General features: G+C 45.1%; 1 protein-coding gene across 1 annotated transcript in view; it reads left to right on the top strand.

The window, feature by feature from the left end:
• LOC308529324 (GDNF family receptor alpha-1-like) overlaps positions 1–9,417 on the top strand; it is a 111,723-nt gene extending 102,306 nt beyond the window's left edge. The window contains exon 4 of the mRNA XM_081105369.1: positions 8,860–9,417. Coding sequence (XP_080961495.1) covers positions 8,860–9,044 — 185 coding nt within the window. The 3' untranslated portion in view covers positions 9,045–9,417. The remainder of the gene's footprint in view (positions 1–8,859) is intronic.
• Positions 9,418–17,171: the final 7,754 nt, after the last annotated feature.

Raw genomic sequence — 17,171 nt, 5'->3', positions numbered from 1 at the left:
GGAGTCCCACTAATACGATTTCCAACCCTGTCCCACCCCCACGTCTCCCACGCCGTGTTTTCGGGTTCAGTCGGAGGTGTACCCCACCCCTACCTAGCCTTCCTTTATGTTATTTGGTGATAAAACAAACACCTCAACTCCAGGTTGTTTGCACAACAGTTTGATCATCTGATTCCAATTAAACGGCAGAGAACTACACCAAGAACAAACCGATAAATCACGTTACCCATCTGCGTTTGGCTGATAAAGGCGGCGAATGGAAAGGTTAAGTTGACACTCTGCACTTAATCTGCGCTATTGTGGAAGGAAAACCCAATTAGAGATGATATTTCATTGCGCGCCGTACACCGGTTCCCTTTGTTCTTTAATGTGAGTTGTACTATTGTGGTACCAGCCGGGCGGGGAGGGGTTCACTGTCTCCTCCTGCAACGTGTTGCGCGAGGCGCCCTCATTTATAAGGATCATTGCCAATGCCGGCTAATTATAACCAGCTCCTCTCGGCTGCGAGGAACCGCTCTGCAGGCTCAGCAGCAGAACTGTCTTCAAACCTTCAGGCCACCCCGGACCGACTGCAGCCCTCATCGCTTCCTTCCCTGGCTGACGGGACCCACTGGGGAATGAGAACATGCTCTTTGGGTACCTGCTTCCGGTGAAACTGACTCACCTGGGCCACGCAGGCCAGGGCGGGGCGGTAGCCCTCTTTGTTTTCTGGCATTTTCTTTCCGTGGACGTGCTGGAGAGCCTGTTCCGTTGGAGGGCTTCTGCCTTTCCAACCGGCCACATTCAGAAACCAGAGCTGGTCTTGACAACCATCGATTTTCCATCAAGGCCAGAAGCCTCTGGCTTTGGCACTGCCTATGCGAGGGTGACGAAGGGTGGCTCAGAAGCAGGGCTGTGTACACCCGGACAGCCAAACCTTCCATTTCCCACGAGGTGATGGAGGAATAATCGCGCTTTCCAGCGTTTTCTCAGCATGTTGCTTTCAGAGCTCCTCCTTTGTTAACTGTGGCTCCGGAATCTGACTGTGCTTGGAGGAGAAAAGTTGTTCAGCAAATCAGTGAATTTGGGGGAAAAATAGAAAATCGTGTTTTATAATATTTATTTCATGACTGGAAAGCTATCCAAAGTGATGTCTTAAGGTGACGGAGTTTCATTTCCGAACAGCAGGTAGCACCCATTGTGGCAGGAACGCAGGCATTGTTTAGGTGGGAAGCATTCGGCAAAGCCTCGCTGCTCCGCTCAGGTAGCCACAGGACTTGCTTGCTTGTCACAAGCATCCTAGTCCACATCAGTACAAACCTGTTCCTGCTCTAGGAATGCCAGAGAGATGGACAGAGGGAAGGGCATGGTGAAATGGTAACCCCCACCCCCACCCCGGGGGCTTTGGGAAGGGCTTCATCCTTTGTTTGGCACTCCCCTGGCTTATCCCATCTCTGTCTTCTGAAAACCTTGTGTCCAACATCTAAACCTGCTCTCCTGGCTCAGGAACTCCATAGATTAGGAACTCCTGACTTTATATTGTTAAACAAGTCATTTAACTGTCTTGAGTCTTGATCTGTAAACGTGGGGCAATAAAGGGGACCACTCGGTATTTATTTGTTGGATGGATGAATGGATGATTGGAAAGGTGGATGGATGGATAGTTGGATGGATGGAGGGATAATTGGATGGATGGATGGGTGGATGGATGGGTGGATGGATGGATGGATAGTTGGATGGATGGATGGGTAGACGGATAGTTGGATGGATGGATGGGTAGATGGATGGATGGGTGGTTGATCGACTGAGCTGACCATTAAATAACACCAGGTTCATAAAGCACTCGGTCCACTGTTGGTCCACAGTTCCCGGCTCAATGAAAGGACTTGTCTTCGAATCCCTTCCTAACAAACAGTAATTACTTGCTGAAACACCAAGTGCCATCAGCTTAGTGAATCTGGCGCGGCAGATACTGAACTCAGTCGACGTTCGGTTGAGAAGTCCACATGCAGCTTTGCCTGATGATCAGGGTAGCAAATGCGTGAGGTTTTGAGACATCACCAAAATAAGTAAATACGCAAAAGACTCTGCCTTGAAGTGTTTAAGTCAGACTCTCCCTGCCAGCTGCGCAGTGAGTGAGGGTGCTGATGGAGATGTGCTTCTTGGCGAACATTTTAAATGGTGGTTGTGAAGACGATGGTGGGTGATCGCACAGCGCCGGGTGCTGAGTTATGGCAGTAGCCTCCCAAGGGGTGTCACTGCTCCCTCTCCGGTCCACCTTCTATTGCTGTGCCCATTCATTCTCTACCCAGCAGACCTGCCTTGGATCATGTCATTCTCTGCTCAGAATCCTTCCATGATTTCCCTTTGCACTTGGGGTGATATCCCCACTTTTTTCCATGCTTATGAATCGGCATATCTGGTACTTGCCAGTTTTTCTGACCTCATCTTCTACTACTCCCCCTTCCCACACTGTACTCAGATGCAAAGTGTCCCTCTTGTGTCTCCAGATCACCCAGTTTCTCCCTGCCCTGGGGCTGGGCTCAGGCCTCACCTTCTGGGGGAGCTCTTCTCTGACTTCTTTTCCTAATATTGGGTGGTAGAGTTGACTACTCATCTTACCATAGTGTATTCCCTGCATCATACATACCTTGCGTACGTATTTGTTTGTTTGTTTTGCTTCTCTTCACCTCTGGAATTTAAACTGTGGTTCACTTCTGGGACGCATCAATAACTGATTCAATCACCCTAGCTGGTTTGGCTCAGTGGATAGAGTGTTGGCCTGCAGACTGAAGGGTCCCGGGTTTGATTCTGGTCAAGGGCACATGCCCGGGTTGCGAGCTCGATCCCTAGTCAGGGACGTGCAGGAGGCAGCCAATCAATGAATTCTCATCATTGATGTTTCTATCTCTTTCGCCCTCTCCCTTCCTCTCTTAAATTAATAAAAATATATTTTTAAAAAAAATAACTGATCCACTAGACGAATAACCATTTGTTATCAGCCTCTCCCCATCTTGGATTGTAAGACCACACCTGCCAGGTCTTCATCATCTATTTATCCTCCTGCACCTACTCTCACCCACCACCAGGCGTGCTTTCTGCCTCCTTCAATGACATTCAAAGATTTCAGATGGGCCCTCTTCCCTTCCCCTTGCCATAGGAGCCGGCAGATATTAACTAACATAACTACCAGAAGGCTATAACTGCACTTGCCAGTGAGGTCATTGGTGCAGTGCCTGGAACATGTTAAGAAGGAGAATGTCTGTGTGAGGCTCTTGGCCCCTGGTACCCTGATTTCAAGCTTTAAAAATGGGAGTGATGGTGTTTTCATGATAATGAAGAATGGTTTGATAAATAGTAGACCACACACTCATAGCCCACCCAACCTGAGGAATTGAGGAACTGATTCTTGTCCCTACAGAATGAGAAATATCCACAGGAGGAACAGTCCTAAGTCAGTTCCTTCACTGATGTCCCCAATCAATGTGCTGGAACGTTCGGATGGACTGAGTCCATTAGGTGATGGGCAGGTCAGTCTACCTGGACCGATTTAGAATGCTGGGGAATTGTTAAGCAGTCATAATGTACCGAAGAAAGAATATTTTCAACTTCTCAAGTTATAGGTGTCTTCCTGCAGGGGGGAGAGAGGGGGGGACGTGTTTCTTCCTCTGATATGTTGTGAGCAGTTTGTGTTTGTGTGCACACAGCTTAATACCCCTTCAGCTATGCATTCCCTTTGATCCCAAGCTTATTAAAAAATGCAAATCTAAATTGTATCTTATTAATGTGATTCTTTGTGTTAAAGCTGTGGGGAGGGGGGGCTTAAAAATCCCAGGTTCTGGATTTTTAATGTGCAAAGTATGAGAGCCTGATTTTCCGCAGGCTATATTTTCTAATCAACCGTTATGAAAGATTTTTTTTTTTATTGTGCTGCTATTTCTTGCTTTCTTGGAATTCAAGGAGATACAGAGTAATGGCTTCATAGTTATACCCCACGTATTCTCACGCATGTTGAGATTCTTGTTAATTTGCTCTAAGTTCTCCAACATGACAGTGGCTCTGTCTTACAGGAGGACCCTGGAAGCCTCTTTTGAAGATGTGCATGATGGTGGAGCTACCTCTCGCATCCATATAATTTGCTGGTGATGCCCCTTAGGCTGTGGGGTGCTTGCATGGGGACCATGCCCAGCCACCCCTTTGTCTGGGTGTGTGCAGCATTCCCTAGACCCAGTGTACTCTCGCTGGTAGAACAATTTCTTTCCTTGGGAAAAAAAAAAGAATGCATTAGAAATTTAATTTGAATAAATTTTAAAAGTGATCCCCTTAGAGTATAGATGCACTTTTGTCACTTGTCTCCATTGTAGTTCGAGCCTTAATTCCTCATTCTCTCATCCATCCTGTCTTTTCTTCATGTCCTGGGATAAGCTGCATCCTTGTGTTTAATGCTTGCTTTCTTCAGATCAAAGTCCCTTATTTTATAAAAGTCATCACATGGAAATGATCCTTTTCTATTTGTGAGTCTGTCTGTGTGTGTCTCTCCCCCCAACTCCCCCCACCTCAAATAAAGCTCTGTCTGGAACAGTGCTTGGGGTAGTGGAGCCATGGCAATGTGAAAGAAATATGTGAACTGGTTAATGATAAAATGAGAACTCATACTGTTAGCACGTGCTACGTGCTAGGTGTGTGTGGTCTCATTTAATCCTCACAAAACTCTGTGATGTTCGGACTATTATTGCATATTCCCACTTAATAGATGAAGAAATGGAAGAATAGAGGTTAAGAACTTGCCCAAAGCCATGTGACATAGGGTCTGCTGAGGGAGGATCTGAGGCCTCCTGGCTCTGCCTTCAGCTAGTTGTGTGGCTTCAGGCAAGGGGCTGCTTTCCTTCACCTTTATTTTTTTTTTGGGGGGGGGGAGAGGGCCTATGATTTAATAATTTTTAAAAATTTTATTCAATTAGCTGATATTGGTTAATAAAAGTATGTAAGTTTCAACTGTACAGTTCTACAATACATCATCTATATATTGCATTGTGTGTTCATCACCCAAAGTTGTCTCCTTCCATCACCATATATCTGACTCCCTTTACCCTTCTCTACTCCCTTCCCCCACAATCCCATTTCACCGGTAACCACCGTACAGTTGTCTGTGTCTATGAGTTTCTGTTTGTTTGTTGCTCTTGTTTGTTCATTTGTTGCTTTCTGTTTTATATCCCACGTATAAGTGGAATCATATGGTTCTTCACTTTTATGAGGATATTGGACTGGATTATCTCTGAGGTCACATTTGGCCCTCAGGTTCTATAATTCTTGGTAATTATTTTAAAGTATTCCAAGGCTAAGCCAGAAGACAACAGGCGGAATTCTGAAAACATCCTCTCCTTTCAGCCTCCACCCCCACACACAAATGGTTTTTCTCTCACTCCTTTTAAGTTAATTTTTATTGTTGAAAGTATCACAGATGTCCCCTTTTTATCCCTCCATTGACCCCTCTCACCCCTCCCCCTCCCCAGGCCTTCACCACCCTGGGTTCTCACTCTTGATGAAAAGTACAGTGAAAAATAGCCCAGCCCTCACATCCTATAATATTCGTCATTTTTAGGCAAAAATTGTTACAACTCATTCCAAAAAAGGCTCCATGTGGCTTTCTGACACCTCCACTGTGGTCCCCAGGAAACGAATGTGTGTGGGAGGAATGTCTGTAGGTGGGAAGAGTGGAGGGTTTATTTTTAACTTGAGACCTTCCGCAGAGCGGCTTCCTCTTCTGTTGTCTCCAGTCCTAGGAAATGAGATCTCACCTCACTCTCGCTCACGGAGGTGGCATCTCGGCTCATAACGGACATTTCTCCTGGTTGCCGTTGAAGTGGTTTACAAAGGAAGTTTGATGCGCTCGGGGAGAGGATGGCAGGTGGCAGCTTTGTGTGTCCTTCTTTGACGTGTGCCAGCCGATGTGAAGTGACATGTGGTGACAGTCACGCTTGGCGCGAGCGATTTCTTTTTGTCTTGATAAAGCAGGTAGCCCTTTCTGTGGGGAGTCAGGAGTGGGGCATGCGCCGGTCTCTTCTGGAAACAGGATGTGTCACACTCGTGTTTTTAAATTCCCTGGTGTATTAGGAACTCCCAGCTCCATCCAGGAGAGCACAGAGCTTGACCTTTGGTGATTGACAGCTGTCTGTCTCAAGATCTGTCAGGCTGCCACCCCCTCAGCCCCCCACCCCCCCAGTTCTCCACTGGCTGTTCCCCGGAGACTTCAGGATGCAAGCGCACTCAGTCTTTTCTGTTTCTGCATCTGTATCTTAATGGCATATTTCAAACCTACAAACAGATGTAAACGGAAATATAAATGTACACACAAGAACCCACCAACCCAGCTTTATCAAATCTCAACATATTGCCATATTTGCATCTGAGATAGCTCTCTCTCTCTCTCTCTCTCTCTCTCTCTCTCTCTCTCACACACACACACACACACACACACACACACACATAAATAAATCATTACGGATCTCTTCCTCACCCCCAGGTCCCCAGGGGTGGACTTACTGGGAAGCTAATGAAACTTGAGATACTGGCCCCTTCCTTCCCCAGCCCTAGGAGAGAGGGGCTCCAGCAATGTGTTTACTGATTATATGGTTTTGGTAAAAATGTGTAAAATCCGCAGAAGTAAGACTTCAGCTGCACTGCCTCCACCCACTCTGGCCTTTCTTCAGTCACACGTGCGTTCCCCGTGTCCAGCGGGATTCGACGGGTCTCAGATCATTGAGCCTCTGGCTAAGGGGAAGTCGACCACAGGGACGCATTTAGTTTGGGTTGAGTGGGATATATTTACGGGGGTCCCAGTTCTTTCCATGTGTTAAGTCATTGCCAGATGACCCAGTGGAGGAAGTGGCATGGCTTCCAAAATACTCCCACTGCCCACTGTCCTCACTCACCAGCGATGTGTCATGAAGCCACGGGACCAGAGGACGGAGAGCAGGATGAATGTGGCCTCTGGTGCCCTCGCCTGATGTGTGTGAGTAGGAGAGGGGAAACCAAGTATGGAAAGTACAGAGCCAGAAACTAGTCTGTGGGGGAAAATGTCAAACCGTGAAGCGTATCAAACGATCGGCAGATGCTTCTGCTATCAACACCTACTCACGTTGGAAGTGCCCTGCTATCGGCAATGTACTTGGTAGTGTAGCATGCACAAGGATAAACACACACACTCTGTATTTATGTTTTAAAGAAAGCATCCTAAGTTATATATTCTATGCCCCCGGCTCTCTGTACATATTGGATTCTATTCCCCTCTTGATTTGGTGTTCCTCACAATCATTTATACTGTCTATTTACTAAATATATAAACACAAAAACCTATTTTCTAGGTTGTTCTTCATAAAAAGATTATTCAATACATATATTTGCCTCATTTTCAAACAGTGTTTTGAAGTTTATCCATCTTGACACGTATACCTCTTGTTTATTCCTTCTCATTGCCATGTGTAGTACTTTATGGTGTGACTATACCATAGTTTACTTGTCCTGCCTTCCATCAGTGGGCACTTGGGTTATAATAATTATTAACTGGGAGTAAACAATGGGCAATGAAATCTCATAGTTATCCATCCATAGGAGAGGATTTTCTATAGCTGTGGTCTGCAAACCCTTTTGCTCAGATAGTCCCCAGGAGAATTTTGGAAAACTCTGTGCTTCCTCATACATATTTGAATTGAGAGCTGAAATATTTCAGCCTAAGTTTTATGTAGTTGGAAAAGATTTCATTTGCATACTATTTTAATATAGATATTTCAAGATAAAACTAAAGATCACTCTTTTCAAAGAATGCAGTGAGATGAAAATAATATCACTATTTGACTTTCACTAGCATTCATTTAAATAATATAATACTAGGATTCTTTTTAATAGTTAGAAAGTTTATATCACTCCTTTTGGCCTTTGAACTTGAAATTCTATTCTTTTCTATGCGTAGAATTCTATCGACATGCAATATATTTTTATGCCTAACAGTCTCTTATTGACCACATCATCATATTGCTCTCTTTCATATTGATTCATAGCACTTCTCTATAATTTCTGGGTATCATTCTCTTGTCATTTTGTGAATTTAAGTATCTTCCCTAGTCTGTGGCTCACCTTTTTTCTTTTTTAAAATATATTTTTATTGATTTCAGAGAGGAAAGGAGAAGGAGAGGGAAATAGAAACAACAATGATGAGAGAGATTCTCTGAGCCCGCAACCTGGGCATATGCCCTTGGCCGGAATCGAACCTGGGACCCTTCCATCTGCACGCCAATGCTCTATCCATTGAGCCAAACTGGCTAAGGCTATGGCTCACCTTTGTATTTTGCTCTTGGAGTCTTTCTGTACTAAGTTTTTAATTTTAATGCAGTCTATTTGTTAATTTTCCTTTATAGTTTGGGGATATGTGTGTCTTCTTGTAATATTTCTTACCAATATCAAAGTCATAAAGATAATCTGCTATGATTTTTCCTAAAATTTTTCAAGTTTTGTTTTTCACATTTTATTCTTTCATCCGCTTAGAATTTATTTTTGTGTATGGATGCCTTAAAAATATAATTTTATCTTTTTATAAGGGGATACCCAGTAGGCTGTTTTTTTTTTGTATCACAGTAGGATACCCCAGGGGCTGTTTTTAAGTATTTCATCCTTTGCCAGCTGATAGTTCCTGTTAGATCCCTTATATATCTAGCACTGTTATTCCTTGAGTATATTTGCTCCTCAAATTTTTAACAAGAAGGGGCTATTTTTGGCTCAGCTGCCATTACCTTGTAATCCTCACAAGTAACCAGCACATTTATACCAAGCCATTTGTTGGGTTAATATTCACTAACTTAAAAAAATATATTTTATTGATTTCAGAGAGGAATGGAGAGGGAGCTATGGAATCATTGATTGGCTGCCTTCTGCAGGCCTCTTACTGGGGATTGAACCCACAACCTGGGCATGTGCTCTTTCTTGACTGGACGAACTCGGGACCCTTCAGTCCACAGGCTGATGCTCTATCCACTGAGCCAAACCAACCAGGGAAGTATTCACTAACTTGAACTGAATGTGACTGGGTAGATTGGTCTTGGAATAATAGAGGCAGAATTTACATGGTTGGTAGTAAACATCATAAATGTTAGCAGAAACACTATGAATGAATGAATAAGTGAATGAGTGAGTTGTGATAGAATTATTAAAGAATACTTGGTATAGCTAAATTATTATTGACTTATTCTTTGGATGCAGCACATTGATCTCATTAATGGACTTAGCTTTCTAGGAAGCCGTTTCCTTTTAGAAGTGTTTCTCAAAATGTGGTGAAGCAGAATCATAAGAATGTGTTGAGATGCAGGTTTCTGGCTCCCACCCCAGATCCACTAAGTCAGATTCTGTGGGGGTGGGAGACAAGCTCTCCAGGAGAGTCTTAGGTTCAAAAAAAAAAAAAAAAAAAGAAGAGTCATTGGTTTCATGAAATGTCATTCAGGACCCCTATTCAGATGTTCTGCTAAACAGAGCAGTGACATGCAGACCAGCGGCCTCTTACAGCAAAGCCACTGGGAAGACCTGTAGGTCATCACACATTGGAAGGGAGAACATGGGCCTGTGGTCAGGATACGGGATGCTCGTCTCCAGTCTCCTTCGGAGGGCGTAGACCACGCACCCTGTGACCTCACTGTGCATGCACCTCAGCGCTCTGTATCTTAATTTCCATCTGTGGCCCTTCCAGCTTGGTGGAGAGTTACAGTAAATTGGCCATGCTCATGGCAGGGGAGAGAGAATTAAACTAGGACGAGGAGCCCTGCCAGCTGCTATCTTTAACCCCCTCTCCATAAATCTAAACATTCGGGTAGCATTTGCAATGTCTGGATGTGTTGTCATCAGCTCGGAGCAAAGTGACCCTTGCAGAAATTTGGCTCGGGGTCTCAGCATGGGAATTGTTTACACACCGACTGCCTGAAGGTTAGTGGGCCCCAACTGCCAGGCTAAAGACAAGCAAAGAATGCTCTTCAAACCCACCTCTTTAATAGAATCATGACGCCTTCTAGGTATTTAAATGAAAACTAAAACAAAAGAACCGACAGTTCCGGTTTGTTGGAGAAATGCTTTGCTCAGTGTCCTAAAACCCAGCCCCAGGAACTGGTTCATTGCAAGCCTCCACGATTCTCCAGCATTTCCTCCTGGCAGTGATCAATTTGAATGAACGGACCCTTGAAATCTATGAACTGCACAACTGTTTGAAGCAGCGATAAAGCCGGGATCCTCCCCACCTCCATCCAGAATGAATGGTACAATCGTTTTTATTTCATTCTGCTCGGCGGTGGCAGCTATTAGAGCTCCCAAAGTATGAAATGTTTTCATCAAGTGAGGTATTAAAAATAGCGGCCTGTCAGAGAGGGAAGCGGACCTGCGCTTTACGGCCGCTCCTCTTCAGCGGCACCGGACCGGGGCATGAGTGGAAGCATTCGTTTCAGGCGCTGGGAGAATGAGGCCGACTCCAGCTTTCATCTTTATCACGGGGAGTCCAGTCCCCGTCGGCACGGGATGAGTGGACACCCCCCACTTAGCTTTAAGTAACAGATCTATACAGAGTTGTTCATTTGCAGATAAATATGGGTTTCTACTATTGATGTTTCTTGATCCACACAAAGTGGTTATATTAATACTGAAACATTATTCATCGATAGTTTGCTCTTTAAAAATACATCAGAAGGACTACCCAATTACCTTTAAGTATATATCAAAGGGCACAGAGCAATCTGACGTATGCTCCGAGTCCATTAGAAGCCACCAGGCTTATTAATTAAAACTTCTAGTTACAGCGTGGATAAAAATGTCTGCTTTTGATGACAGTGTCTGGCCAGCTGAGAAGCAGAAACTTGCAAATTCATTTGGGCACAGAGAGGTCTTGGAGATTTTTGCCACAATGAAACCCAGGGATGACTTCCTTTTACTTGCATCCAACATCAAGGGTTTCTAACCCAGAAGTGTGAACTGGGAGATGCGGAGGGCTTCTCTGTTGCGTGTGTGTTGAAGGGAAGGGAGGAGTGCTCATAAGTTGACATTAAGCATCAGCAAAGTGGGAGTGGCCTTGAGATATGCAGGTGAATGAACGAAACTCAAGGGAATGGATCTCCTTTCGGTTATAATTTAAATACAGAGCAAAACGCTGAGAGGTGTGTGTAACTTGGCCCTTTTTTGGTCTCGCCGTGTGGCCAGCATTGTTGAACTTGATTGATCTCTTTGTGGTAAATGCCCACTATTAATAATCCCCTACAGCGTGGTCCCCACCCTTTCAGCAGCCATTTGTTCTACTGGAAGGCTCTGAATTTGTGCTGAGAGATAACTAAATTTTCATTTAGTGTTCCAGCAGTAGCAACGGGCTTTCCTTTCAACATTTGGATCTCACTGCCAACAGCCTTCCTAGCCACATCTCTCTTCCAAGTTACACTTAACTAATCTCTTCACCAGACTATCACCCAGAACTCACAGATATTTAAAAAAAATAGTGCATGTGATAGAACCCTGGCAGGCGTGGCTCAGTTGGTTGAGTGTTGTCCAGAGCACCAAGGGGTTGCTGGTTCGATTCCTGGTCAGGGTACATGCCCAGATTTCAGGCTTGATCCCCAGTGGGGGGAGCATGCAGAAGGCAGCTGATCAGTGTTTCTCTCACATCAATGTTTTTCTCTCCCTCTCCCTTCCTGTCTCTCTAGAAATCAATTTTTAAAATCTTAAAAAGAAAAGGGTGGGAGCAGGCCAAGACATGTGAATGGTGTCCCCTCCACAGCACAGGCACCTGCCCGTTGGTTGGTTCTCTGCACCTGGTACTTATTGTACGGAGAGAGACGGAGCATACACTATATGTGACTCCTGGTCATATGCTCACCAAACAAAACTCTACAACTAAGACCTGAATGCCCTGAGGAACTTGCGATAATGGTACCGGACGCTTCATTTCTAATCACTTTGTCAGAGCGTGGCAGCCTCCTTGCATCTGAAGGCCAAGGGGAAACCTAGTTGAGCTCCACATTTTTAAGCATCACGGGCCTGCCTGGCTTGCTGGGGGATATACTCCCAATCCCCCCGTGGCGTCTGTCCCTGGGCCATTATCCAGCACAAGCCATCCATGGAGACCAGTGTCAGGTGTAACTGATTGTCATTCAACGCCAGTGAGATCTTCAGGTGAACATTACTCACTGTTTGAGACATGTTAGCTCCAAGTGGAAGCAGTCAATTACAGACCAGAGGTTTTATGGCCGCGTTATTACCATCATACTATTAGGTTTTTAGCAGGAGCATTCTGTTGGATCGATCTGTGCCAGGACACTGATGGATGGCTTTGTTCTTTGGATGTCGAATACGTGGGACTTCTGTACTTTATGTATTTACTGACACACTGCTCTCCCGTGGATACCTTCGCCTCCGCTGTGGTGTTCGGTTTTAGCGGATGATTGAGACAGTGTTGTGCTTGTAAGCACATGTATACTTTCCTTTTTGTGCTCTCTCACCTGCGGAAGCACGCCCGAGTTACTGGCATGTTAAAGAAGCCTTTCCCACGCCAGGAGGATCTCTCATTGGTGTCAAAAAATAGGTCCAGACAGTTGTTTTTTAAAAATTTCTAACACACAGGCACCATACTAGAAATGAATTCCCAATTTCAGGACATAGGTTAGTGTTCCAAAACTTTGGTTCTCTGCTATTAGGTTTTTAGACCTATCTTCTTAAAGCTGTATGCAATTTTTGCTTTTAAAACGCACACAAATATATGCCTAAGCCAAATCTCTGATCTGTACAAACCACCACTATTACGCCCAAACATCACTAAATAGGGTCTCACTGATATTATTGAACAGAATTTCTCAGGTGACATCCTCCAAGGGCTTGTAGAAAACTCTGGGGGGATGGATCTCCTTCAGTTAGAACGAAGAGCTCTTAAATCCAGCACTGAAGGGCCTCTGTCCCCCACGATAAATACAATAGAAACTGGGAAAGCCTTGTCCCCCCCTAACAGCCCATTGGACTTCCATGTTGTTTTGTGGGGGTTTTTTCCTAGAACTTCTGGGAGGATGCACCATGGTCCTGCTTCCTCACTGAGTCAACCAGTCCCCATTCCCACCTTCATGCTTCTCCTTAGGGACCAGAGTTCTACCGTGTTTTCCACATTAGGAACTTCCTTAGTTCTTTGGGGTCAGTTCATGCGTGAACAGAACAGTGTGAGGAGACTGTTAGATCTTTCCTGGTCATGGAGGCAGTTCTAGACACATCAAGGAAATTCTCAGCAGCCATTCACTATTCACTTTTTAAGGCCAAGGGTCAAAGGCTAATAATAATAATTACCTGTGTTTGACAATTCATGGTGAGAAGGCTAAATCACAGAGCTATAAGGACTAGCTTTGCTTGGTTCTCCCAGACTATTTTTCCTATAGAAACACAGGATTTTCTGCAACACAGGGCCTCTTCCATAGTGCAGGGCTGTTTAGGGACCCAGGCTGACCTCCTACAGGGCAGAAATTCTTCGCTGCTTTTCATCCCCTCATTACACCCCCACAGAAAGGCAGCGCGGCTGGCCATTCTGAGGCCCGCCCTCCTCACTTCTGCCGCCCCCGAGTGCCCTGTGGAGAGGGTGACCTTGCTCCTCTGTCATGTCCAGGGGTGCTGAGAGCAGCATTAGCAGCTGGCCTGTACCCCGGCACTCGAGTTGAATGTCATTCTGATCCCTCCGGGCATAAAGCTGATGGGCTCATCTTGACTCCAATATTCACATCCAGCTTCAAACTCACCCATGGTTAAATATAACTGTTCAAGTGGCCATTTCTTACCATAACTAGGTAGCGTGCGAGTCCGGGTCTCTCTTAGAAAAGGCACACTTTGAAGCTTAAAGAGTTTTTGGGGTACATTTGGCCTATGATACCTTACGTTTCACTAAGCAAATAGCTAGTGGAAATATCAGGCTTCAGGAGCTGGGATGATTCTCATTTAGCCCAGGGTTCTCCACTTACATGTACATCGGGACACGACAACTCCATAGAGGACTGTCTGTGTGAGCCACTGAGGAAAGACACGCTCCCCAAGCAGCCTGAGCCTGCTGGGCTCCCCACCTGCCTCGTCCGGCCTTGCCAGACTCACAGCATCCCCTGGACAAGAGCCAAGTAGGAGGACACCTCCCGGGGAGCGGTGGCTCGGTGCCCGCAGAGCACCGTGCGGCTGTGGCTGTATTTACTCTGCAATTCCTGTGGGAGACAGAGCCACAGATTAAGTTGCAGAGGCACAAAGGAGGTCCTGACTAAGGAATTCTAATGTAAAAATCCTGGGGTTTACACTTAATCCTCGAGCTAACTGGTGTAGTGCCTCAAATGGGGATCTAACAGGAGTGATCTTGGGGCTCGAAGGGTAGATTTGTGAATGCATTTGGAACCAATTTAAAGCTAGGAATGAAATGAGCAGGAACACGTGCCAACGTACCATTCAGCTAAAACACGGAGGTTCACGGAGGCATGCAGACGGGCGTACACACACCTGGTCTGCTGTCTGCTTCCTCCGCAGCTCATGGTGGCTGGGGGGGGATTCTGGGGGCGGGGCTTTGTGTTTAGCTCACTTTGGAGTATCTGTTCTGAGGCCACCTGGTAAATCTAGTCTAGGCTTAATTCAAGTTATACTGGGAACATGGGCAAAGGAAGGCTTCATCCACAAGATCTTTCTGGAATGATGCCTGCATGAGCTATCCACTAGAGGCACCTCTTAGGGACGACATTCCTGAAAATGTGACCAGAGCCAACCAGAAAGCTGGGATTTCCTAGGAAAATACGTGGGTGTGCAGGTGCGTAGCAAAAAGGAACGGTTGAATTCCCCGAGCAGCGAATCCTGTCTGATCACCTGAAGTACTTGGGAGCTTTGTCAGAATCCAGATTCTCAGGGGGTGAGACAGGACCCAGGAATCTAGGGGTTTTGTTTTTGTTATTTTAAAGTTTGATCTCCAGGGGCTTCTGATATCCCCTAGGTTTGGTCCCTGCTTGAAGAAATCAGCTTTGCAAACTTGTGCAATCTGTTTGCATGAAAGAGAAATAATGTGCTAGTCTTAATTAAAACAACCCTCCACCACACAAAATAGTATTAACCCAACTTGACATGAAAGCAAAACACTATTAAAATGTGTGTGAGTGTGTGTGTGTATTCTGGAATTCACAAAATCTGACTTATTAAGATGGCCATTCCTCCTCCGTGTAACCTTCTGGAATATGGCTACCTGTACCTGCAGACATTCTGCCCAGCCAGTGGCTGGCTTTCTCTGTCTGAAACTGGCCTCAGCTTCTGGCTACTATCCTTTGAACTCACACTCTGCAAACGCAAAGTCCTGCCATGATTATTCATGCAGCTTCTGTTTATCTTCCCAAAAGAAACAGTGGAGCGGTAGCCGGATGAGTGATGGTGGCAGGACTGCGGTGAAGGTAAAAGCCACCACAGGTGGAGCGGCTTAATGGGGTATTAATTGAGAAACAGGTGAAGGCAAATGGGTAGCACAGCAGGTATGTAAATAGGCTCGTGGGAGGAAAGGCATTGAATTTTATGCTCTTTAACTAAAAATAAAGACCTGATATTTAGCTTATCTTTGCTGAAAATCCCGCACTGTGAGGGCCCTGACAACCGCCAAGATCGTCAACGATTCATTATTATCTCAGCATCAGCCAGGCTACTTAATAGGGTCTTCAGCCTCTTCATTTTTCATTGTTTCAGCGGATTCTTTGGCTTGAGTGTGCATACTTTTTCTTCTGTCTGTGTGTATCAGAGGCCAGAACAATTTTTTGTCGATTGTGTAGTGAAAGTGACATGTGGACCTTCTGGTGGCATCCGTTGGCTTGAGCTCGTTGGAGAAAGGCAGCACATGTACATATCACTGTGGATACTGAACCTCCCAAGAACACATACATCCGAATGAGCTTTGTCCCCCAAAGTAGCCACTTGAGAAGCAGAAACCCTCATGCCAGTGCTGTCACTGGCTCCTTTTTAAGAAAGCCACTTTGCTGTTTTTTTAAGTCACCCATATGGAAACAGTCCTTACAGATACTCATCGCTTATTCACTACCCCTAGGCATTGCCCAACACCAGCACCTAATTCCTGGCCACATTTAGTGAGAAGTGGCATTTGGCTTGTAAAACCCATCCCCACCCAACGCAGAGATTGTCTGTTGCTCACAGTATCCCAACGAACACACCTCAGACTCAGCGATTACTTTGCGTGGTCCACGCAGAGACATTTCTGAATCTGCTAGTGTACAAGTTCAGGCACATTATTTGAAGTCTACGGCTTTATTGAAAAAAATTGCTAAAAACGAACAACTTCATATTTCCCTTCCTCTTCACCCACTCAGCCCTCTCGGTGGTGATGTGTTGGTGGAACAGTGAGGGGGAACATCGTTACGTGGTTGGCCGACATTTGTTGTTTTCTCTGGGGAGCAGCGGCCCCGGTTTTGAAGGCCTGTTTAGCTCTTTACTGCTGTAAAGGCTAAACATCAGCGGAGCTCCAGCCTGTACCCCATGAAATGAATTAGGTTTACATTATCATGCAGATCTCTTCCTGTAGGTGAAGCACTCATTAATTTTACTGCTAATGAGATGTGAACAATTAAATACCTTTAATTAATGAAAATCAGACGAAAGCAAGGGATGCTCTTTCTCTCTGACTTCATAAAAATATGAGGGAAGATGTTTCTAGATCTCACTCTGACTTTTGTCTATAGAAGGACCGCAATGCTGAGCTCCCAGGGATCAAGTGTTCTGGTCCAGCGAAAGTCATTAAAAGATTTCGCTTGTAGGAAATTAAAGGTGTAGGCATTGGTGGATATTATAAAGATTATCTGAGGTTGAAAAAAAAATACTCATCACGGAGAGCCAGTCCTAGATGTAATAGCAAATTTCATGGTTGAAGATGCAACAGGATTGAGTACAATTACTAGTTGTGAAGCAGCCACTGAGTTCTGGGGTAGGCCCCGAGCATAATTAGATTATTAAAAATGGCCTGTCTTAGGCCGACTATTACTAAATTGAAATCCAATTATGGCTTTATGATTTGGCTGAAAAATATTTAGCTGTTTTGCTCCAGTCCTCGTGGAAGATCATTTCCTCTTTGCATCAGCGTTTGCACATGTCACCATGCATTTTCCAAACAAATTTGACCTCAATTATCTCTGAAT

This window comes from Myotis nattereri (genome assembly GCF_964212035.1).
Source record: "Myotis nattereri genome assembly, chromosome: 13".
Lineage (NCBI taxonomy): Eukaryota > Metazoa > Chordata > Mammalia > Chiroptera > Vespertilionidae > Myotis > Myotis nattereri.
The sequence above is the reverse complement of the archived record's forward strand: the minus strand, read 5'-3'. Positions and strand labels throughout refer to the sequence as shown.